The following is a 25,704-nucleotide window of genomic DNA, read 5'->3' on the forward strand; positions in this document are numbered from 1 at the left end:
GCATCTGTGTTCATCAGTGATATTGGTCTATAATTTTCTTTCTTTGTGGTATCTTTTTCTGGTTTTGGTATCAGGGTAATGGTGGCTTCATAGAATGACTTTGGGAGTGTTTCTCCCTCTGCAATCTTTTGGAAGAGTTTGAGGAGGATTGGTGTTAGCTCTTCTCTAAATGTTTGATAGAATTCGCCGGTGAAGCCATCTGGTCCTGGACTTCTGTTTGCTGGAAGATTTTAAATTGTGGTTTCAATTTCATTGCTTATGATAGGTCTGTTTATGTTTTCTAATTCTTCCTGGTTCAGTCTTGGAAAATTGTACCTTTCCAAGAATTTGTCCATTTCTTCGTGGTTGTCCATTTTATTGGCATATAGTTGTTTGTAGTAGTCTCTTAAAATCTTTTGTATTTCTGCAGTGTCAGTTGTGATTTCTCCTTTTTCATTTCTAATTTTATTGATTTGTGTCCTCTCCCTTTTTTTCTTGATGAGTCTGGCTAAGGGTTTATCAATTTTGTTTATCTTCTCAAAGAACCAGCTTTTTGTTTTATTGATCTTTGCTATTGTTTTCTTCATTTCTATTTCATTTATTTCTGCTCTGATCTTTATGATTTCTTTCCTTCTACTGACTTTGGGTTTTCTTTGTTCTTCTTTCTCTAGTTGTTTTAAGTGTGGGGTTAGACTGTTTATTTGCGATTTTTCTTGTTTCTTGAGGTGAGATTGTACTGCTATAAACTTCCCTCTTAGAACTGCTTTTGCTGCGTGCCATAGGTTTTGGATCATTGTGTTTTCATTGTCATTTGTTTCTATGTATTTTTAAATTTCTTCTTTGATTTCTTCATTGATCTCTCGGTTATTTAGTAGCACACTGTTTAGCCTCCATATATTTGTATTCTTTACAGTTTTTTTTTCCTGTAATTGATTTCCAGTCTCATATAGTGCTGTGGTCAGAAAAGATGCTTGATACGATTTCGGTTTTCTTAAATTTTCCAAGGCTTGATTTGTGACCTAAGATGTGATCTATCCTGGATAATGTTCTGTGTGCACTTGAGAAGAAAGTGTATTCTGCCACTTTTGGGTGGAATGTTCTATAAATATCAATTAGATCTATCTGGTCTGTTGTGTCATTTAAAGCTGGTGTTTCCTTATTTATTTTCTGTTTGGATGATCTGTCCATTGGTGTAAGTGGGGTGTTAAAGTCCCGTACTATTATTGTGTTAACTGTTCATTTCTCCTTTCATGGTTGTTAGCATTTGCCTTATGTATTGAGGTGCTCCTATGTTGGATGCATAAACATTTATAATTGTTATATCTTCTTCTTGGATTGATCCTTTGATCATTACGTAGTGTCCCTCCTTATCTCTTGTAACAGTCTTTATTTTAAAGTCTACTTTATCTGATACGAGTATTGCTACTCCAGCTTTCTTTTGATTTCCACTTGCATGAAATATCTTTTTCCATCCCTTCACTTGCAGTCTGTAAATGTCCCTAGGTCTGAAGTGAGTCTCTTGTAGACAGCAAATATATGGGTCTTGTTTTTGTATCCATTCAGCCAGTCTGTCTGTGTCTTTTGGTTGGGGCATTTAATCCATTTACATTCAAGGTTATTATCGATATGTATGTTCCTATTACCATTTTCTTAATTGTTTTGGGTTTGTTTTTGTGGGTCTTTTTCTTCTCTTGTGTTTACCGCTTAGAGAAGTTTCTTTAGCATTTGCTGTGAAGCTGGTATGGTGGTGCTGAATTCTCTTACCTTTTGCTTGTCTGAAAAGCTTTTGACTTCTCCATCGAATCTGAATGAGACTTTTGCTGGGTAGAGTAATCTTGGTTGTATGTTTTTCTCTTTCATCACTTTAAGTATATTCTGCCCCTCTCTTCTGACCTGCAGAGTTTCCGCCAAGAAATCAGCTGATATCCTTATGGGGATTCCTTTGTATGTTATTTCTTGTTTTTTCCCTTGCTGCTTTTAATATTTTTTCTTTGAACTTAACTTTTGTTAGTTTGATTAATAAGCATATTGGTGTGCTTTTCCTAGGGTTTATCCTGTATGGGACTCTCTGTGCTTCCTGGACTTGGGTGACTATTTCCTTTCCCATGTTAAGGAAGAGTTCAACTCTAATCTCTTCAAATATTTTCTCAGACTCTTTCTTTTTCTCTTCTTCTTCTGGGACCCCTATAATTCGAATGTTGGTGTGTTTAATATTGTCCCAGAGGTCTCTGAGACTGTCCTCAATTCTTTTCATTCTTTTTTCTTTATTCTGCTCCTCGGCAGTTATTTCCACCATTTTGTCTTCCAGCTCACTTATTCGTTCTTCTGCCTCAGTTATTCTGTTATTGATTCCTTCTAGTGTATTATTCATTTCAGTTATTGTATTGTTCATCTCTGTTTGTTTTTTCTTTAGTTCTTCTAGGTCTTTGTTAACATTTCTTGTATTTTTTCAATCCGTGCCTCCATTCTATTTCCGAGATTCTGGATCATCTTTACTATAATTACTCTGAATTCTTTTTCAGGTAAATTGCCTATTTCCTCTTCATTTATTTGGACTTATAGGTTTTTACCTTACTCCTTCATCTGTGAGATAATTTTTTGCTGTCTCTCTCTCTTTTTTTTTTTTAATGAGTGGGAGTCTGTTCCTGTCTTACTGGTTGTTTGGCCTGAGGCTTCCAATACTGGAGTTGTAGGCTATTGGGTAGAGCTGGGTTTTGGTGGGTAGAGCAGGGTCTTAGTGCTGAGATGAGGAATTCCATGAGACATCACTCCAGTGAATATTCCCTGCAGTCTGAGGTTCTCTGTTAGTCCAGTGGTTCAGACTCGGAGCTCCCACATGCAGGAGCTTCAGCCCGACCCTGGGTTCATGAACCAAGATCCTGCAAGCTGCCTGGGGCGGCAAAACAGAAAAAAAAACAATAACAAAGTAAATAAAATTAGACTAGGAAACTAATAGATGTGTTAGGAAGAATGTAAAAATAAAAATATAGATGAATCAACAACCAGAAGGTACATGAGTACCATAATATTAAAAAAGAGGAGGAGGGAAAAGAAAAAAAAGAAAGTGGGGGGGAGTCCTTGGCTGTGCAGCGTGGGACCTAAGCAAAGGTGAGGTTTTGGTGGTGGGCGGGGCCAATGCTCAGGACCACAGGGCTGGAAAGGCCCTGGGGGCTGTGGGGGGTGGGGCTTAGGCTCAAGGAACAGAAGGGGCCCAGGCGTGCCCCCCACCCTTGGTCTCAGAGGGCGGGGGACCTCACCTGGGAGCCCAGCAGGCTCCCCGTGCCCGAGTGGGAGGGGCAATCACCTTCTGCTCCTTTCCTGCTCTTCCCGGAGAGTCCCTCCCGCCTGCCTCTCCTGATCTCCCCAGCCTGCCTCCTGTGCCCCCAAGGACCTACGTGGGCTGGAGGGGGCTTTGGGGGGGTTCTACCAGCCTGGGAGCTCAGCAGGCTCCTCGGCCCCAGTGGGCCAGGCGATCGCCCTCCACTCCTCTCCTGCTCCTCCCGGAGGGCCCCTCCCACCTGCCCCTCCTGATCTCCCTGGCCTCAGGGGTGCCGATCCTGTCTGGCCTCCACTTCTCCTCCCCCACTCAGTCCCGCTACGTCCTACCAGTTCACTTTGGGGTTCCTCCCGTCTCCTTGGGCGTCACAGTGCCCTGCCAGCGCCCAACAGGTGCCCTAGTCGTGGGGAGACGCTAACTCTGCACCTTCCCGCACTGCCATCTTGACTCCGCCTCCGAATTTATTTGTGTATTCATATTCACCCTTGCACCCACCACCAAGACCCAGATGGGGGTGATTTCCAGCACCCACCAGTCCTCTCCTGTCCTCTCCCTGTTGATGACCCTGCATCAAGGTAACTGTAATTGTGACATTGATCATCATAGATTAGTTTTGCCTGTTCTTTTCTTTCATATAGAAGAAATAAATACAGTATATGCTCTTTTGTGTCTTTTTTTTTTTTTTTTTTGCTTTAAACAGCACAAATTTATTCTCTTACAGTGGTGGAGGTCAGAAGTCCTATGCGTCTTTTTTCCCACTCAGCATTATACTTGAGATTCATGCATGTTGTTGTGTGTTGCGTTTGTTTGTTCCTTTTTATTGGTGGGTGATATTCCACTGTATGAAAATACTGCAGTTTATCCAATCTACTCGTGATGGACATTTGGGTTGTTTCTGCTTTTTGGCTATTATGAATAATAAGCTTTCTTGTACAGGTATTTGGTGGACATCAGCCCACATTTTTGTTGGGTGTGTGCCCAGAAGTGGTTTTACTGGATCATAGGTTATGTGTATGTTGAGCTTTGATAGCTCTACAGTCATCCAAATTTTCAACCTGCTTATTTTGATTTACACACACCATCTGCATGAGAGTTCTCTGGTGCTCCAGATCCTCACCACCGATTGGTAGTGTCAGTCTTTTAAATTTTAGCTGTTCTTGTTCATGTGTAACCTCACTGTGTTCTAATTGGCTTTTCCCAGATAACTAATGATGTTGCCCAGTAACAAACGAAGAAAATATTTTAATAGACCCCTCACAAAAGTGTATATCCAAACAGTAAGAAATGAAAGGTGTGCAACATCATTAGTTATCTGTTTTGCAGCTTTATTGAGATAATTGACATAGAACATTGTGTAAGTTTAAGGTGTACATTGTGTTTATTTGATACATTTGTATATTGCAAAATGATTATCACCATAGCTTGGCTAAGACCACCATCACATCACTTAATTACTGTTGCTTTTTTGTGGTGAAAACACTTAAGATCTACTCTCTTAGCAACTTTCAAATATATAATACAGTGTTGTGAACTATAGTCACGATGCTGTGCACTGGGTCCCCAGGACACGCTCATCTTCCAACTGCAAGTTTGTGCCCTTTGACCAACATCTCCCCATTTTGCCTGCCTCTCAGCCCCTGGTAACCACCATTGTCTCTCTGTTTCTGCAGGTATGGCTTTTTTAGATTGACATATAAGTGATACCATACGGTATTTGTCTTTCTCTGACTTATTTCACTTAGCATAATGCCCTCAGGGTCCATCCATGTTGTTGCAAATGGCAGGATTTTCTTCTTTCTCATGGAATTATATTCCATTGTGTATATATATATATCACATTTTCTGTGTCTGTTCATCTGTAGATGTATGCTTAGGTTGTTTCCTCATCTTGGCTATTGTGAATAATGCTGTAAAAATATGGAGTGCAGATATCTCTTTGAGATCCTTTTTTCATTTCCTTTGGATATGTACTCAGAAGTGGGATTGCTGAATGATACAGTAGTTCTATTTTTTATTTTTTGAGGAATCTCCACACTGTTTCCACAGTGACTGCACCAATTTACATCCCCATCAACAGTGCACAAGGGTACACTTTTTTCTTTGTCTCCTCATGTTGCCTACACTTATCTCTTGTCTTTTTGAGAACAGCCATTCTAAAGTATGTGAGATGATATCTCGTTGTGGTTTTGGTTTGCATTTCCCTGATGATTAGTGATGGTTGAGCACCTTTTCATGTAGCTTTTGGCCATTTGTATGTCATCTTTGGAAAAGTATCTTACTCAGTTCCTATGCCTATTTTGAAATCAGATTTTTTTTATTGAGTTGTGTGAATTCTTTATACATTTTGATATTAATCCCTTATCAGACAGATGATTTACAAATATTTGCTCCCATTCTGTAGGTTGGCTTTTCATACTGTTGATTGTTTCTTTGGCTGTGCAGAATCATTTTAGTTTGATATAGCCCCACTTGTATTTTTGTTTCTGTTGCTCATGCTTTTGGTGTCAGACCCAAAAAATTGTTGCCAAGACCAGCATCAAGGAGCTTTTCTCCTATGTTTTCTTCCAGGAGTTTCTCAGTTTCAGGTCCTATGTTTAAGTCTTTAATCTTTTGAGTTAATTTTTGTGAATGATTTACGATAGGGGTCCAGATTTATTTTTCTGCATGTGGTTATCTAGTTTGCTCAGCACCATTTATTTAAGAGGCTGCCTTTCCGCCTTGAATATCCTTGGCTCTCTTGTCAAAGATTAGTTGACCACATATGCAGCAGTTTATTTATGGGCTCTCTATTTTCCATTGGTCTGTGTGTCTATTTTTATGCTGTTTTGATTACTATATGCTATTTTGATTACTATGGCTTTGTAGCATAATTTGAAATTGGGAGGTATTCAATATGATACCTCCAGCTTTGTCCTTTTGTCTTAGGATTGCTTTGGCTATTGGGGTCTTTGTGACTCCATACGAATTTTAGAATTGCTTTTACTATTTCTGTGAAAAATGCCATTGGAATTTTGATAGGGATTGCATTGAATCTATAGATGGCTTTGGGTAATATGGACATTTTAACAGTATTCTTCTGATCCACAAACACAAGATACTTCTCCATTTTTGTGTCTTCTTCAATTTCTTTCATCAAAGTCTTATAGTTTAGTGTTCAGTTCTTTCATTTCCTTGGTTAAATTCCTAACTATCTTATGTTTTTGATGCTATTGTAAATGGAATTGCTTTCTTTATTATGTTTCAGATATTTTGTTGTTAGTGTGTAGGAAAGCAACTGATTTCTGTATGTTAATGTTATATCCTGCAACTTTAGTGAATTTATTGATTAGATCTTACAGTTTTTGGTTGAGTCTAGGATTCTATATAAGATCATATAATCTGCAAATAAAGATAATTTACTTCTTCCTCTCTGATTTGGATACCTTTTAATATCTTTTTCTTGCCTGATTGCTCTGGCTAGGATTTTCAGTACTATGTTGAATAGTGGTAAGAGTGGGCACCCTTGTCTTATTCCTGATCTTGGAGGGAAAGTTTTCAGCCTTTCACCAACTGAGTATGTTAGCTCTGGGCTTGTCATATATAGCCATTATTATGTTGAGGTATGTTCCTTCAACACCCAATTAGTTGAGGGTTTTTATCATGAAAAGATTTTGAATTTTGTGAAATGCTTTTTCTGCATCTATCGAGATGACCATATCATTTTTATCCTTCATTCTGTTAATATGTGTGTATCACATTTATTGATTTGTGTATGTGGAACCATTCTTGCATCCCAGGGGTAAATCCCACTTGATCATGGTATATGATGCTTTTAATGTATTGTTGAATTTGATGTGCTAATATCTTGTTGAGGATTTTTGCATCTGTATTCATCAAGGATATTGATGTGTAGTTTTCTTGTAGTTTCCTTGTCTGGCTTTGGCACTGGGGTAATGCTAACCTGGGAAAATGCATTTGGGACTGTTCCTTCTTCCTTAATTTTTGGAAGAGTTTGAGAAGGATTGGCATTAATTTTTTAAACGTTTGGTAGAATTCACCTGTAAAACCATTTTAATTACCTGTTTTAATCTATAGTTTTTGAGCTAATTTTGTGTGTGTATATATTAGGTACTTGTAAGTATTTGAATGGGAGTGGATATTATAGAATATTTGAAGTTATGTCATAGAATTTTAAGTTATGGAAGTGTAACTAATTACTAGTATTCTGTTCTAATCAGGTAACAGGACTTAAATAATTTCTTTCTTCTGGGTTTTACAATGTGGTGTGTGGTGTAGTAAAGTTAGAAATTAGGGTGTGTACTTCCCCTGACAGCCCCTTCACAGATATTTATGGACTCTCTTCTTTATTCCATGTACAGGCATACCTCGGAGATACTGTGGGTTCAGTTCTACACAACCACAGTAAAGTGAATATTGCAGTAAATCGAGTCATGATTTTTTGTTTCCCAGTGCTTATAAAAGTTGTTTACACTATACTGTAGTATATTAAGTGTGCAATAGCATTATGTCTGAAAAAAGCAATGCACATACCTTAATTAAAAATACTTCATCGCTAAAAAATGCCAAAACAGCTACAATAGTGACATCAAATATCACTGATCACAGATCACCATAACAAATATAATAATCAAAAAGTCTGAAATACTGTGAGAATTACTGAAATGTGAGACAGAGACACCAAGTGAGCAAATACTGTTAGAAAAATGGCGCTGATGGACTTGCTTCACACAGGGTTGCCACAAACCTTCAATTTGTAAAAAGCGCAGTATCTGCGAAGTGCAGTGAAACGAGGTGTGTCTGTACTGTACTTCTCTTGGGATTGTTCTGAGTAAAATGAGCCGCAGTCCCTGCCCTCAAGGAGCTTAGTGTCCAGTGCAGTGGTGTCCGTCAGAACTCTGTGATAGGGCAGTTCCTGTTCTGAGCCGTCCAGTAGGGTAACCATGGGTCACTTGTGGCTTTGATCACTTGTGATGTGGATGGTGCATCTAAAGATCTCAAGTATTATTTGATTTTAATTACTTTAAAGGCGCACTGTCTTGCAGCCACTCTGTTAGACCACGCAAGTCTAGTGGGAGAGATGGGCAATTTAATAATTGATAAAATAAGTGAAATGAATTTTTTCACAAATAAATGAAAAAGTGCAACTTTGCTAAGTGCTGGGTAGGAGAGGTACATGATGCTATGACTGTATCACAGGAAGTCGGGGAGGGCTTGTCTGGAGGTAAAATTTACAGAATGAGCGGGACCTTAGAGGATGAAAGAGGGAGGGGTGGGGAAATTAGTTTTTCATGCATGTGTAGAAACTGTGGCAGAAAGCAAGTTCTGGGAACTTACTTTTTGAAAAGTGTGTGTGTGTGTGAGAGACAGAGACAGAGAGAGAGAGAGAGATTGAGAGAGAGAGAGAGAGAGAGAGAGAGAGAGAGAGAGAGGTTGAGAGAGAGAGAGAGAGAGATTGAGATTCTGACAGTTATTCCTTAAGAGAGTTTGCCCCATAAGTATCAACAACGAATTTGTTGGGGAGGAAGGTTTTGGGGGATGATGCTGGCGTGAACTTTTTCTTTAGATAATTTCTAAAATTAGTGTTCTGACTTAAAACTGTCAGCTCCGTGATTTCTGTGATTTGGCTGACGCTTTAATGAAGAAATAATGACTTTCCCAGTCTTTTAGGGATGTGCATTGCTTGAGGACAGCTGTGAAGAGGGTTCAGACATTCAGACTGTACTTTGAATTTCTTGTTTCTAAAAGAACAAGCATGTGTCATTACTTGGCCTGGGACCATCGCTCTCCCTTTGTTATCTTGTGGAAAAGGCATCCTATTTCCAGTTTCAAATTGGCAGTACTCTGGTTTTGTTTTCCTGATTTTATCCTAAAATAACATATGCTTATTGAGCTATTTCTGTGGCTTTCTTTGGAGAATTGATGTTCATTTATTTGTGTTTCTCTTTAAGTAGAGATGGAATACTACATGTAAACAAGATATAAAAGATGTGTAAGATCCAGAGTGGAAACGTGAGAGCAGCATTTATCAGCGCTGCTGGGACCTTTCCTGTTGACCAGTGATCAGTCTTTCCCAAGGCTGGGGGCGGACGGGGGGCAGGGCCAGGGCTTTTGTCTCCAGGTCCAGTGCTCCTTTAAGCAAATCAGTTCTGGACAAGCAAAGGGAGCACATCTGGGATTTGAACACATGTCCTCACGTCTCTTTTGTTAAAAAATTTTTTATTGAAGTATAGTTGACTTACAATGTTGCTAATTTCTGCTGTGCAGCAAGGTGATTCAGTTATACATACATATACATATATATATATATTCTTTTTCATGTTCTTTATCATGGTTTATCACAGGATATTGATTATAGTTCCCTATGCTCTACAGTTTGTCCTCGAGTATCTTAATCCTTCACTTCCTTTGAAGATTTCCAAAGAAAAGAAGGTGCCACTTTTGGGTTCCCATTTCAGGGCTCTGTCGCTAGAGTTCCCTGAGATGCTTTGGCCAAGTATCACCTGCTTCGGTTTCACTTGCTTCTTTTTTTCTTTTTTTTTTAACATCTTTATTGGAGTATAATTGCTTTACAATGGTGTGTTAGTTTCTGCTTTATAACAGAGTGAATCAGTTATACATATACATATGTTCCCATATCTCTTCCTGCTTCTTTTTTTCTTAACCATCTTTAGAGGGGGAGAAACTCAGTAATGTCCTGAAGCTAAGAGGACCGTCAGATGGTTTAAAAGTCCACCGTAGTTGGCTTCCTGTGTGGCCAGTGAGTCAAGTGGTGTCAATTTTCAGCAAAGGTGATCATCAGCAACAGGCTCCCAAACAAGATCTCATTGGAAACTGGCTCCTGTAGCACATTGTACACCTTGTCTGCTGTGAAAAAGTATGGATTTCACACTTAGCCTTGGAGGTGACAGCTGGACGTTACTGTGAGAAAGTGTGCCTTGTACGCACAACATTGTGGAACTAGACCTTTGTTTCTTCTCTTACCTGGGACACCAGAAGGAGATCCTACTCTCAGATTTTAGGGCTGCAACTTCAAAACACTTTGTCTGTGTGATGCTGCCTTATTCATAGCATAGGCTTCATGGCAGAATTTCATTCTTCTTTATGACTGACTAATATTCCATTGTGTATATGCACCACATCTTCTTTATCCATTTGTCTGTTGATGGGCACTTGGGTTGCTTCCATGTCTTGGCTGTTGTGAGTAGCACTGCTTAAGAACATCGGGGTGCATGTATCTTTTTGAATTAGTGTTTTTGTGTCTTCTGGATACATACCCAGGAGAGTGGAATTGCTGGATCGTATGGTAGCTATATTTTTAGGTTTTTGAGGAACCTTGTACTGTTTTCCATAGTGATTGCACCAATTTACACTCCCACCAACAGCGTATGAGGGTTCCTTTTCTTGTTGAGTTCCTTTAGTGAGGATGTGTTGGTGGTAAGTTTGCTCAGCTTTTGTTCTGAAATGTCTTTATGTCAGCAGTTATTTCTAAGAATAGGAAGTTCTGCTGTGTACATAATTCTAGATTAGCAGTTAAATTTTCTTAAATACTTTGAAGATGAATTCATACTGTCTAATGGCTTCCATTGCTGTTGAAGTTAGCTGTTTGTGTAATTATTGTTCCTTTGGATACAATCTCCATTTTTCTTTTTTTTTCCCCCCCTAAGTGTTTATATCCTTTAATTTAAAAAAAATTTGATACAATTCGCATACCATAAATTCACCCATTTAAAGTGTACAATTTAGTAACTTTTAGTATATTCAGAGTTGTGCAGTCAACCAAAATCAAAACATTTTTATCATTCCCAAAAGAAACCCCAAACCCATTAGGAGCCATTCACCATTCTCCCCTCCCCTGGTAACTAGAAATCTACTTTCTGTCTCTATGGATTTACCTATTCTGAACATTTCATATAAATGGAATCATACAATCTGTGGCCTTTTGTGTCTGGCTTCTTCTGCTTAGCATGATGTTTCAGGGGTCATCGATGTTGCAGCCTGTGTCAGCCCCTCATTTCTTTTTTTTTTTTGTATTGTTATTATTTTTTAACATCTTTATTGGAGTATAATTGCTTTACAATGGTGTGTTAGTTTCTGCTTTATAACAAAGGGAATCAGTTATACATATACATATGTTCCCATATCTCTTCCCTCTTGCGTCTCCCTCCCTCCTCATTCCTTTTTGAGGATGAATAATATTCTGTCGTATGGACAGACTGTTTTTGTTTATCGGTTCGTCAGTTGATGGATCTTTGAATTGTTTCCATTCTGGCTGCTATGATTAATGCTGTTATGAGCATCTGTGTACACGTTTTTGTGTGGACATGTCCCTGTATGTTTTTTTTTTTTAGAATTTTAGAATTTTATTTATTTTTTATACAGCAGGTTCTTATTAGTTATCTATTTTATACATATTAGTGTATATATATCAATCCCCTGTATGTTTTCAAAAAGGTCTTTTTCTTATTTTTCGGTATTCTGCAGGTTTACTGTGTCATTTCTAGGTTTGCGTTTCTTTTTATTTGTCCTGTTGAGCTTTTTTGTGCTTTTTGAATTTGAGGATTCACATTTTTCCATTATGAAAAATGTTCAGTCTGTCTCTCTTCAGATACCAACTTTCCCCCGTTTACTCTCACCTGCTTCCCTAACTCCTGTTCACCTGTGCAGCTTCTCACTCTTCCATGGCCTCTCATGTTCTTTCACATTCCTCATCTTTCTCCATGTGCCACATTCTAGATAATTTCCACTCCTCTTTTTTCCAATTCACTAACTTTTTCTTTTTGCCTAATTTTCTGGTTGGCTCTTTAAAGAGTGTTTAAATTATCCAATTTGTTTTTCACTTCAAGAGGTGATATTTTGGGAGTTCCCTGGCGGTCCAGTGGTTAGCACTCGGCTCTTTCACTGCCGTGGCCCAGGTTCAGTCCCTGGTCGAGGAACTAAGATCCCCCAAGCCATGTGATGCTGCCAAACAAAACAAAAGACAACCAAAAAACCCCAAAAGAGGTGATATTTGTTCTTAAATTGCCTGCTCAGTTTTTGATAGGCTCCTCTTCCTTATTTATTCCTTTGAATTCCTTTTTCTTGTTTGCAAGCATATTAACAGCTCATTAATAACTTTCTTGGAAAACCAAATATACACTTAGCGTATGACCCAGCCAACTTATTCCTGGATATTGAACCAGGAGAACTGACAGCATATGTCCATACAATGACTTGTACACAGATGTTCAGAGCAGCTTTATTTGTAATAACCAGAAACAACCTAAGTGTTCATCAGTAGGTGAGTGGAAAAACAAATTGTGTTATGTCCACTCACTGGAATACTATTGAACGACAGAAAGGAGTGAACTATTGATATGCACAATAACTCAGGATGATTCCGAGATAAGTATGCTGAGTGAAAGAAGCCTGACAGAGAAGAGTAGATTAATGTACAATATGTATAATGTATAATGTGTTAACTTCTGGGAAACGCACCCTCGTGTCTGGTGCCAGCAGTGGGTATCTGGCCAGGAGGGTGGCAGTGAGGATGTGCGAGAATGCACGGGGAACCGGGCAGTAGGTGGATATGTTCACCGTCTCAATTGTGTTGCTTGTTTTAGGAATGTCAGAACTCCTCCAATTGTGCAGTTGAAACATCTGCAGGTTATGATATGCTAATTGTGTCTCTGTAACGATGTTAAAATGAGAAGCCCTGGTACTGGCTGAGGGTGCCTGGAATGAGAATGCGCGGAGGAGGAAGAGGCTGCAGACATCCCGGGAGGCCGTTCGTGGGGCGAGAGCAGTGAGGGACCGATTGGGCCCCGCAGGAGGGGCGCTGCTCCCCCGACTTTAGCGGGAGGGAAGGCCAGGGGGATGGAGGGAGGGCTGTTTCCGTTTGAATGGTATATGAAGGCCACTGTTTCTACATGAATTATTTTTTTCTTCCTAAGCATATCCCAAAGTTTCTGAATGAATAAACACACCACTTTCTCTATGGAAATTGAGGATGAGTATTGTCTAATTTCTGAGCCAAATGCTTCTACTTCTTTGGTTTTCTTGAGGATATGTTATGATAACCAGATGGGCTCTTTGGCACCCATGGACTTCATGAATAATTGAAAAAGCATCTTCAAAATATATTCTACCTGGAACAGCATACCCTGACAAACTCCCACGGGGAGATGGTTGTCTCCTTTGGCCTTTGTAAATGTATTTTATTCCAGTTTAGTTTATTTCATATACCTGTCACCAGTGAGAAAAGTGTGTATTCAGCCTTCAGCATTTGTGTCTCTTTTGAAAGTGCACAAAAATGGGCACATTTCTGGAGTGGCCGCCTCACCGGAGACGGTTGCTAAGCCATTGTGAGGGGCCTCGTGGTAGGTTTCGTGGGATGGTGCACCGCAGAGCAGCCTGGCTGGGGAGGTTTCGTAAGCTCACGTTAGGGCTGAAGCATGTTGTTTGTACCGGTTTTGCTGGGTCATCGCACATCCGACAGTCCTGACTTCTAGTTCTGGCTGTGCCTGTGATGAACTACTAAGTTACTTACCTTCTCGGGATCTCAGCTTCCTCATCTATAGAACTGATAAAACCATGCCCACCTGGCAGGGTGTGAGGAGCAGTTATATGGCATGTCCCAAGTGCCCAGTGCTATGCTGAGCACGCAGTAAACACTCAGCCTCCAGCCCTTCTTAGTTGCAGTATTTTTATTGCGACTGTGCTTTTTCTTCCCCACCACACACATCCCACTTTCAGCTGTCATTTCTACCAGTTGTCACCGTGGCTGTGATAAAGCTGACTTCGAGAGACAAGTACTATTTTAGCATATAAAATTGTATTTCTGAATTGCCCACAGAGATGCTCTTAATAGAAGAATTGAGCACTATAAACAGCCACTGTGAAATTCTCTCTAAAAGCTCACTTTGATTCATGATGATCTACCAGGCTCATCCCATTCTTAAATACCCTCTGTCCTCATAAATCCACTCAACTCTGCGGTCTTCCTACGAGGCTGCCTTCGTCTGTCTGTAACTTTTTTGGTCTTGTCTTCCTATTACTTGTCATCCCAATCTGTTCTCTGTTCTATTTGTGGCAGCCTGTGTTGGCAGGAAAATTGGCCGAAATGGTTGAACAGAATTTGCTGCCCTCCACCCGCCCAGCTGGGAGCGGCCCCTTCCCTGCTCACTCCATTGGCTCTGTCCAGCCTCTCGCCACCCTGTGCGGCGGCCTCCTCCTCTCCAGCCCTGTCCCTATGTGGCTGCATGCTCCTCTTCCGGCCTTCCCAAGGCCGGCTTCTCCCTCCCATCCCTCTGTCTCCCATGGGGACAGAGCTGCTGATCTTCTGTCCCCATTTATAATTTATACATAGCTTGTCTTTTCCATTCTCAATTGGATTAGGGGGCAGAATTCTTTAATCTATAAAGAAGCCGGAGAGTAGCTGTTTTAGTATATTTTTTTTCTCCTGAGCTTGAAGATTGCAGGTTTCTGAGGTTTCTTTGAGGCTTTGAAGTCCTTGTCAGAAAAGGAGGCAAATTTCAGATGTAATTTTTAGCTTTTTTGGCTAAGTGCCCACATCCTAGATCCCCCCCAGTTCCAAGACATTGCAGATTTGTACTTTTCACTGATTCCCTTGAGCTGGTCCCCATTTTAGAGTCAAGAAAACTGAAGTCACAGGGTTGTGTGACTCACTCACTCTTGCAGTGTGGTGGGAAGGATGGCTGCAGGAAGGCCCAAACCTGTATCTTTAGAACATATGATTCAAAGGAAGATCCACCCTACTCGCCCCGCCCTTCGTAGACCAAATCTCAGGAAGACTCCGCGAGACCCTTCTGGGGTCTCATGTTTGTCCTGTGGATCAACCACTGTTGATGGGACATTTCCACCTCTCACCACGGCTGGATTAGAGCCACCCCTGATCCCGCCAGAACAACCTGGGGTGGAGAAGGAAGGAGCTGTTCCGCAAGGAAGGAGGACAGACCAACCGCTGCTCAGGACATTTCCCACTACAGCCCCAAGCCTCTGGACCCCTGCAGAAAGGAGGCCTGGAGCACTGTTACAAGTGTGAAACAGTATCAGTATTTCCAAGGCAGAAAAGGACCTCAGGCCTTTGGGAGCTAGCAGCATTTGCGTAATATGCTAATGACGGAAACTTTCTCTAGGGAAGAGTGAAGTACGCTGTACTCCAGGCTGTGCGTGGGGGAACGAGAGATGGCATTTAAAATCCGTTGGGCACCTGCCTTAACTCAGCAGGGGTGACCTTGGGGCTCACTTACAGGCTCCACGTGACCTAGTTTCTAGCTGAAGAGTGTGGAGTTTGTGTTTTGCAAATGTCTGTGTTCATCATACTAGTTCCCTCACAGCAGGTACTGTGGTGTAGTGGAGAGGTTTTACAGATTATGCCCATGATGCTGGGAGAATGAGAAAAGGGAGAGAAAAACCCATTCAGATCTCACAGCTTTGGACTGACTTTTGCAAATGGGGCTTTGCACAGAGACACATGATGAAATTTTAGTTAACCATGAATTGAGTTGATTATTGAATGTGACTTTGGGATGATGGAATTTTCGTTGACCATGGTGTGTAAACTACCAAATTTGACCCTGTGATTTATTCATTTACTTAACGTTTACTGTGGGTTTATGATTTGCTAGAGCCTGTGCCAGCTGCTGTGGGGGGTGTATGAGAGGGATATTGATAAGAATTCTGCCCTCAATGAGTTTATAGTCATGTAAGGAATCTGGGACATGCATATAGGTTGCTATAATAACAATAGCTGTTCTTGCCGAATGTTTGCCAGGTACCAGGTCTTGTGACAAACACTTTATATGCCCTGACCCGTCTGAGTCCCCACCACGGCCCTGCCTCACAGCCTGTCTTCCTGGATACGGGGCCAGCTGTAGTGAGCGCGGGTCTCAGTGTAGACGAGGTGCCCGGACTCAGAGGAAGGAGTATTTCCAGGCAGGGCGGCTGCATGGTGAAGAATTGGGGATATTAGTATCCACAAAGGTGGTTGTCAGAGGTGCACAAAGGTGAGAAGACACAGGACAGAGTCGGGGCGACAGAGAATGTGTTTTGGCAGGAGAATTGCCTGAATCCGGTTGAAGGTACTGACCTGATTCACAGTTGGGCGCTGGTCCCTGGGCGGCCGCTTTATTTCCAGTCTATCCTTCACTTAGTGTGTCATCCTTTCGGGTCCCACCCAAAGCCTCTAGGGCTTACCATCCACTCTTTTTAGGGGACACAGAATGTCACTGTTTTCCCACCTGAGTGTGAAAGGCTCTGCTCAGGTTCTCAGGCTCTTGGTCAGTTCTTCAGGGAGCTGCAGGCACCTCTGGGGAAGTTTAATGCCAGGCCTGTGTCCCTGTATTTCCTTCTTCTGCCAGATCGTGGTCCTGGAGTTCTTCCCTGCCCTGTTAGCCCTCCAGTACCTTGTCTGCATTCTCGAGTTGTTCTCAGCAGCTGGGTTGGTCTGAATTGTCTACCTGCTGTTATGAGAAGTAGGAGCTCCTGAAGTGCATTCGGTAACTATTCAGTGTGAGCTGCTCGTGGGCTTTTGGGGGTTTATACTCACCTGCTTGCCTGTTGGATGATGCGTTGGCACCTGGTTTACTTGTAACTGAGTTTTGGTGTTGCTCTCTGCTGCTCGGTTGACTTTCTGTTGGGATTCTGAGGGATGCATAAACTGTCCTCTAGCCACCATCTGGAATTGTATTTTGGGTTTGCATTCTCTCTGCTTAATGCAAGTCATTTAAAAATTAACTTTTGAGACTTCCCTGGTGGTGCAGTAGATAAGAATCTGCCTGCCAATGCAGGAGATACGGGTTCGAGCCCTGGTCTGGGAAGACCCCACATGCCGCGGAGCAACTAAGCCCGTGCACCACAACTACTGAGCCTGCGCTCTAGAGCCCGCGTGCTACAACTACTGAAGCCTGTACGCCTAGAACCCGTGCTCTGCAACAAGAGAAGCCACCGCAGTGAGAAGCCTGCGCACCGCAATGAAGACTAGCCCCCGCCCGACGCAACTAGAGAAAGCCCACGTGCAGCAATGAAGACCCAACGCAGCCAAAAATAAAGAAAGAAAGAAAGAAAGAAACAAATAAATAAATAAAATTAACTTTTCATGGCGATGTTCCTAACAAATGTTTCTTCATAATTGGTGGGCACCTCCATCTAATTTAGAAGTGGTTCTAGTTGATAATTGAGTCAGTTTCTTTTGGGGTGCAGAAGATACTTACTTACACTGTTGTCAGCAGTTTTTACGGTCTGAAAATGCATTTTTCTTCAACCTCATGCAGCGATTGTGCTGTGCAAAGGGCCCTTGAGTAACAGGAGGCGTCCTGGGAGGGGCGTGACCTGATTTACATTTCTGTGGATGGAAACGAGCCAGAGCGGCATGGGGGGGCAGCCAGGAGGCCTTGTTCTTAGTCCTGGAGGGGCTGATGGCGACCAGACCAGGCTGATGGCCTTGAACGCCATTTCTGGAAATACTCTATGAGAGCTAACAAGAGTTCCTTTTGGATTGGATGTGGGGTGTGAGATAAAGGACTTAAGGAGGAGTCCTGGATTAGACTGAGAGGTAAGATCACCAAGTAAGAAGAAGAACAGGTGGCAGTGAGCGGTCTACAGAGGTTTGCATGTGGTCCTGTGACACAGTAGTGGCCTCCTGAAATTGGAAGAGGAATGGGCTTTTAGACGAAGCTCAAGTGGCACGGTGAAGCCACCGCGTGAACGGAGGCTGAGGGCGCAGCTCGTGCAAAGGCTGGAAGGTAAAGGCGGCTTGGCGCTGTCTGAGCACAGGAAGCTGGGGGCTGGTGCAGGTGGCGTGGTGCTGCGGCTGTGCCTCCTGACAGATGGTAGGCACCTGGCGTCTTTCAGAGGTGGTACGTCCTCAACTTTGCTCTGTGGTAGGTGTGACTCTGCGTTCGCGGGAGATTCACCGGGCGGTCGTAGTTAACACGAGCTAGAGTAGTGAGCACAAACGGGAGCATTACTCCAGATACTAGTGGTTTTTGAATAAAATCTACTACGTTAAAAAAAAAAAAAATCCGGTTAACTTTTCACTTACGATTTTATTCTCGTCTTTCAGACAGCATCAGTGTGAGTGGCTTTCCGCTGTGCAGCCCCTTCCGCCAGGTCGTGAGGCCCCGGGTGGAGAGCAAGCCCGTGAACCCAGCTGAGGGCAGCCGGCCTGGGGACCTGGGTCATGTGAAGGTGAGTCGGCCCCCACGGGGCAGCCCACCAAGGGGCTTGGCGCTCTGCGCTTCTGCCGAGCCTTTCGGAGGCAGAGTTCTGAGTATTTTTCAGAAAGGCAAGGAAGCGTGTATTTGATAACAGATCTGTGTTTGTGGAAAGCTGGTTTCTCAGTATTTCTCCTTCTGTGTGAGGTTCGGGAAGCAGTTACACTGAAGCTTGAGTGCCTCATGTGGTGGTGGACTCTTAATTTCCTGAAGTTTCGGGAATTTGTGGATTGAATCTAGGACTGTACTGATGAAAGTAGAACGTCGCCTGCTTTTTTCTTGTTCATTTAAAAAATTTATCTATCGCATCATTATTCTCAGTGCAGATGTTTATCCCGTAAACTTTCCTTAATCCTTAGGCGACTCCTTCAACTTGTTGGTTTATGAGCACCAAGGCAGCCGGAATAAACACACAAGTAACGAGTGAGTGTTGGTGCCCAGGTGCCTTGGGCCGGAGCCGGGGCGGAGACGAGCTGCCTCCTCCGAGCACGAGGGGAGTCGGGGCCGGGCTCTCCGTCGTCAGCGACTTGCCAGCACCTGGAGAGCTTGGCTGGGATGCGCCTGCCCAGGGAGAGTGTGTAGAGCGAGGGGTCGAGAGGTCTCAGCAGCTGTGACTGGGGAGCAGGCAGCAAAGTTGCCAGAAATGACGTCAGTAGGCGTGTGTTCGGGCCCAACCTTTTGGGGCACTGCTTACATTCTTGGCGTCTAACAGGGCCACTGACTGATGAGACCCGTCAGAAGAGCTTGGCCAAACTGGCTGTGAGGCAGCGGGACAACAAATTGTGAGCCATCGGGGCTGCGCTTGACGAAAACGAGATGACGGTGGAAGGACCTGGACGCCGTCTGCCGTGAGGCTGTGGCGGAGGGAACGCGCCAACCTGGGCTGATAGAGGTCGCGTCGGTGGGTTGAAGTGCTAAGGAGCTGGGTTTTGGGGGAGAGTCTTCTCCACTGAGGGCCCTGCGGGGAAGAGGAAGGTGGCGTAGCTGGGAGTCTCCGTCACTCAGATACAGAAGCTTGGAGGCTGTGCGTCAGGGCTGTAGTGTTGGCCAAGGGCCCTGGGATGTGGAAGAAGAGTCCCACCGGAGGGAGCGAAGGCACAGAGGTTCCGCAAGCATAGATGCTGTTGGGGTGGATTGTTGGCAGGGAGCCATGGAGGAGAAGCTGGGAAAGGGACTTCCTCCCAGGCCCCGGATGTCACTTCCCTGCCGTCTCGGGTGTTCCTCCTCCCGGGTCAGGCCCCTCAGCATCGTTACCTTTGCCTCTGCAGTTGGCCTTGTGGCCTCCCCCTCTCCGTCTGCTGTTGATGGCAGCTGTGGCACGATTTTCTTTTTATTTATTTATTTAATTTATTTATTTTTGGCTGCATTGGGTCTTCATTGCTGTGCGTGCGCTTTCTCTAGTTGCGGTGAGCGGGGGCTACTCTTTGTTGTGGTGAGCGGGCTTCTCACTGAGGTGTCTTCTCTTATTGTGGAGCACGGGCTCTAGGCACACGGGCTTCAGTAGTTGTAGCACGTGGGCTCAGTAGTTGTGGCTCGCGGGCTCTAGAGCGCAGGCTCAGTAGCTGTGGCGCACGGGCTTAGTTGCTCCGCGGCATGTGGGATCTTCCCGGACCAGGGCTTGAACCCGTGTCCCGTGCATTGACAGGTGGATTCTTTACCACTGTGCCACCAGGGAAGCCCACGATTCTCTCTTATCCGCATCCACACACACCAGTCTCCTTTTAGAGCTGTCAGGAACGCTGTCGGGTGGATGTGCTGACCTCGCCGGAGCCTTTGTGCCGAGAGGGAGTCACCCGGTTTGTCTGAGGTCTGTTGGCGAGGGGTGCAGTGAGTCCAAACCTGTGAAATGTCGCAACTCTCCCTGGTCATCCAGATGCGTCCTCGTGGTTCAGTTGAACTTGTGCGGTTCGGAGCGGGCGTGGCGTCTGTGAGCGGCTCCTGTGCTCCTGGTGCTGTCATGTGGGAGCCTCCCTGTTTCATCAGCCTTCTCCCCAGAGCAGGGATGGCTTTTACTGGGGACGTGCCAAACCTGGAAACCTCGCTGAGGAATGGTGTAGCCATGGAAACCAGTAATTCAGTGAAGGTGGCTTCTGGGGAGCCCCTCAAGAAGTGGGAAATGATAACATGTGTTTCTTCGGATTTCCCAGAAAGATTCCTTCCCCCGTTTGGTTCGCGGCATGTCTGTCCGCATTTATGCCCGGCTTTTCTGCACACCCTGAAGAATCTTCTAGGATTGAAAACAGATTGTGTGAAGTGGGTGCACATTAGACATAATATTCCTGTAAGCTAGACTCTGCAGTATGGCCTCTCTGACCGTCAGTTTCTCCATCTGTAAAATGGAGTAATCATGCTCCCTTCATGGGGTTGTTGGGAGGCTTAAATAATAGAAGAGCTGGGCAGGGAGGAGAAACAAAGCTGATCAAATCAAGAACTGGTAATGGACTGGGACTTGATTCCTGTATTTTGAGAGAGAAGTGAGACTTGGTGAATGAGCCCCGCTGGCTGTTACGGGGGAGCAGCCCCGGTTAGGCTGGGCACTGGGTGGCCGACCTGGAGTCTCTCGTTGACCGGTTTCTTGGCGCTGCTGAGCCAGCTCCCCAGTGACAGCAAGGCTCGGCCCTGCCTTCTGAGTTGATACCGTGTGCACAAAATTTGGCCGCGTGCCTGGAACGTGGCAGGGCTGCACTGAGAGCCTGCCCGGGAGGGGCTAAGCTCGGGGACCGCCTGTCCTGGGCTGGGGCTGCAGAAGTGGGGACGCATGGACGGACGGGAGGCCTCTTGCCTGTTGGCTGGGCCATGTCCGGCTCAAGGCTCCCTGCAGCTTTGCCTGATGGAGGCATCCAATCTACAGCCTCCAGGGCCAGACTACCCAGAAGGATGGGGGCGGCATGGGGCCCTGTCCTGCTCGGGTCTGGAGCGTAAAGCACTCAGAGAGGCTGGAGGGCCTGTCCCACAGCCGGAGCGAAATCCAGCCAGGGCCTCCGCCATGTCCGGCTGCTAAATACACCCCAGTTTCCCTCCGTCGACAGCAGCGCTCTGTAAATGCATCACACCTGCTGGTAGCCTGCCGAGAAGCACTTGGAAATCCCAACAAAACCAAAGTTCACCAGGAGGCAGGGCAGCCGGGCCTGCCCTTGGGCTCTGTGCACATGTGGTTCTGGGGAGCTTGCTGGCATGTGCCCACCCTTTTCAGCAACACCTTGTCTTTAAAAACATCAGGGAACAGGCCTAACAGCCTCGGCCGTCAGGGTAACAGCTCCGTCCACGGGCACCTCCCGTGGGAACCAGTGTCATGCCGGCCGCTTTCCGGATGGTGAGGGTTTGAGCTGAGGCTGTAGGTGCTCCTGCCCCTGCATGTCCTGCCGTCTCCCTGCTGCTCTGACCACCTACACAGTCCATCCAGGGGCCCCAAGCGCTCTCTTAAAACACCCGAGCCCCAGTTTGATCACCTGCAGGTTGCAGAGAAAGTCCTTTCTCACAGGTTGTTAGTGAAGATCTATTGAAATAATACTTGGGCAGGTGTTTTATTAAAAAGCAATACACAAGTTGGGGAGGAGGAACGGAACTGGGGGTTGCCTGAACGGATGAGCTGAAGGGTGTGGTGAAGGCGTCCCCTGGTTACAGAGCAGGCGGAGGCCAGGCCTCGTCTCGTCCAGGCGGTGTTGCCCACCCAGCCTGGACCCTGCCTGCCTGTCCCAGATGCGCCTCATGGCTGCCTGTGTCCTGTCGTGTGGCCGTGCCGGGGTTGTCGTCCCTCTCCTGCGTGCCTGTTGTGTCAAAATAATAGATGATGACTGTGTCCACTAATACATGCACATATGAGAAAACTCAGAGGAATCTTCAAAATTAAGTAGTCGGTCTTAAATCCAGCAAGACTTTTCTAAGTAGATGTTCAGATCGTCTGTGAATAGAAAGATTTACTTCTTCCTTTCCAAGCAGGCTAACTTATTCCTTTCCCTGCTTTATTGTACTAGCCTTGTTCATGATTGTGGAGATAAACCATTCAGTCTTCCATCATTAAGTGTAATGTTAGCTGTAGATTTTTTATACTTGCCCTTTATCATATTAAGTAAGTTCCCTACAACCACTAAAAAAAAAAGTTATAGCAAATAAGCCAATGAAGGAGGTAGAAGTTGAAGCATAAATAATATTCAGTTAGTCCAAAAGAAGGAATAAAGGGAGGACAAAGGAAACAAAGGAAAATGGGACAGATAGAAGACATAGCAAGATGATGGGAGATAAACTTAACTGTATCAGTAATCAGATCAAAAGTAAGTAGTCTAAATACTCTAATTGCGGGTAGAGAATGTCAGATTGGATAAAAAAAAGCAAGACCCAACTCTAGCTACCTCCAAGTAATGAATTTTAAATATAAAGACAAAAATAGGTTGAAACTAAATGGATGGAGGAAGGTATACCATGCTTACACTAATGAAAAATCTGGAGTGGCCTTATGGAGAACAGAGAAAAGTAAACTTCAGAGCAAAGAATATTACCAAGGATAAAAAGGTCTTTTCATAATGGTAAAGGGCTCAATTCCTCAAGAAAATGTAAGCCATAAATATTTATATACCTAATAAGAGCTTCAAGATACACGAAGCAAAAACTGATAGAACGGCAAGAAGACATAAATAAATTGAGAGAGTTCAGTATCCTTCAGTGATTGTTGGAGAAAGTAGACAGAAATGAGTAGAGGTAGTATCGTTGAGATCTTCTCTATCAATTTGACGTAATCAACATTTATAGAACACTCTGCTCAACAACAGCTGGGTACAGAGTACATGTTCTTTTCAGGTGCTCATAGAACAATTAACCAAAGTAGACCATGTTGGGCCGTGATGGTTAGATTTCGTGTGTCAACGGGGCTAGGCTGTGGCGCCCAGTTGTTTGGTCAAACATGAGTTTAGATGTTGCTGTAAAGTGATCTTGGAGATGTGATTAACATTTACCACCAGTTGATTTTAAGTGAAAAAGGTTATTCTTCATAATAGGGGTAGGCCTCATCCAACCAGCTGAAGGCCTTTGAGCAGAAATTGAGAATTCTGGGGGGAGAAATTTCCAAAACCCCTTTCTCCAAAAATGGAGACGGAGTTCTGCCTCAAGGCTGTGACATAGCTCCTGACTGAGTTTCCAGCCCATCAGCCTGCCCTACAAATCTCAAACTTGCCAGCCACCACAATCACACTGGCCAGTTCCTTAAAATAAATCTCTTTGTACATGTGTACACACAAATATTGCCAACACACGTGCCCTGTTGGTTTGTGATTCTGTTTCTCTGGAGAGCCCTGACTGATACAGAGGGCCACAAAACAAATCTCAATAAATTTAAAAGGATTCTCATTTTATAAAGTATATTCTGACAGTAATAAAATTAAACTAGAAACTCATAACAAAAATCTTTGAAAAACCCTCAGACATTTGGAAACAAAATGACACTTATAATTAACTCATGGGTCAAAAAAGAAATAAAAAATTAGAAAGTATTTTGAAATGAGTGAAAATGAAAGCACAGTATATCATTTGTGGGATGCCACTAAAGCAGTAGTTCTGGGGACGTTTATAGTACTTAATGCCTATGTCAGAATAGAAGAATAGCCTTCAATCAATAAACCTCAGCTTCAACTTGAAGAAAGTAGAAAAAAATGTGGAAGTTAAACGTAGAGTAGAAAAGGAAATAATAAAGACCAGAGCAGAAATCAGTGAAACTGGAAACAAAAAACCCCGATATTGACAAACCAAAAGCTTATTCTTTGAGAAAAATCAGTGAAGTCTACCAACTTCTAGTCAGATGGATCATAGAGAAAAGACATAAATTAAAAATATTAGGAATGAAGAAGGTGGCATCACTACAGGTTCTACACATAATAAATGCATAACGGATATATTATGAACAACTTTACGCCAATAAATTTGAAAACTGAGGTGAAATGGACAAATTCCTTTTTAAAAAATTTTTTATTGAAGTATAGTTGATTTACAATGTTGTGTTAATTTCTGCTGTACAGCAAAGTGACTCAGTTTTACATATATACTTTTTTCATATTCTTTTCAATTATGGTTTATCATAGAATATTGACTATAATTCCCTGTGCTATACAGTGGAAGTTTGTTTATCCATCCTATATATAATGGTTTGCGTCTGCTAATCCCATACTCCCAGTCCTTTTCTCCCCATCCTCATCCCCTTGGCAACCACAGGTCTGTTCTCTATATCTGTGAGTCTGTTTTTGTTTTGTAGGTATGTTTATTTGTGTCATATTTTAGATTCCACATATAAATGATATCATGGTATTTGTCTTTCTCTTTCTGACTTACTGAGCTTAATATGATAATCTCTAGGTCCATCCATGTTGCTGCAAATGGCATTATTTCATTCTTTTTAATGGCGACAAATTCATTGAAAGACTCAAAAGTAGTAAAGCTTACTCATAGAAGGAAGTAGATAATCTGAATAGCCTTATATCCATTAAGGAAAGGGAATTTTTTGTTAAAACCATCCTACAGAGAAAATCCAGGCCCAGGTGGCTCACCCATGCAGCTTACCAAACATAAAGGGAGGAATAATACAAATTTTATGTAAGCTCTACTTGCAGGAAACTTGAGAAGGAAGAAATACTGCTAATTCGTTCTATGAGGTCAGCATTACCCTGATACCAAAACCAGACAAAGATTATGAAAACAAAAACAAAGACTCCTGAACATAGATAGGAAAATTTTAAGGGAATTTTTTCACCATAATATTGACTGAGTGGCATTTATCTGAGGAATGCAAGGTTGGTTTAACATTAGAAAACCAGCAAATGTAATTCTTCATATCAACAAACTAAAAAAAGAAAATGATATAAGCATCTCAGTAGATGAAGAAAAAGCATCCGACAAAGTACAATATCTATTTCTAATAAAAACTCAGCAAACTTAGAAGGGAACTTCCACAACCTGATGAAGTGCACCCACAAAACCGCTACAGCCCCCTTTGAACTTAAAGGTGAAAAACAGGTTGTGCTTTCCCTAAGGGCAGCCACACCAGGCCACGCACCCTGGCTCCCCAGGTGGACCCTCTCACTGTGCTCTTCACTGGCGCTGGCTGTTCACTTCGATTGGAGGTTCTCTCTCAGTTCCTTTGATCCCTGGCATGTTCTCCAGTCCTCCTCCAGGACCACGCTCTGATGTTACCTTGTCTGCCAAGCTGTCAGTGGTGGCCCCGTGCCCATATCCCCGAGTTCTCCATAGCTGTGA

At 43.4% G+C, this 25,704-nt stretch overlaps 1 protein-coding gene across 5 annotated transcripts in view; it reads left to right on the forward strand.

Moving 5' to 3' along the window:
- Nucleotides 1-25,704, forward strand: part of TRAPPC9 (trafficking protein particle complex subunit 9) — a 552,118-nt gene that overhangs the window by 199,027 nt on the left and 327,387 nt on the right. For all 5 annotated transcript variants that reach the window (XM_082364605.1, XM_082364607.1, XM_082364606.1 and 2 more), the window contains one exon: nt 18,318-18,442. In XM_082364605.1, the coding sequence (XP_082220731.1) occupies nt 18,318-18,442 (125 nt within the window). The remainder of the gene's footprint in view (nt 1-18,317; nt 18,443-25,704) is intronic.

This window comes from Balaenoptera borealis, assembly GCF_965194805.1.
Source record: "Balaenoptera borealis genome assembly, chromosome: 17".
Classification (NCBI taxonomy): Eukaryota; Metazoa; Chordata; class Mammalia; order Artiodactyla; family Balaenopteridae; genus Balaenoptera; species Balaenoptera borealis.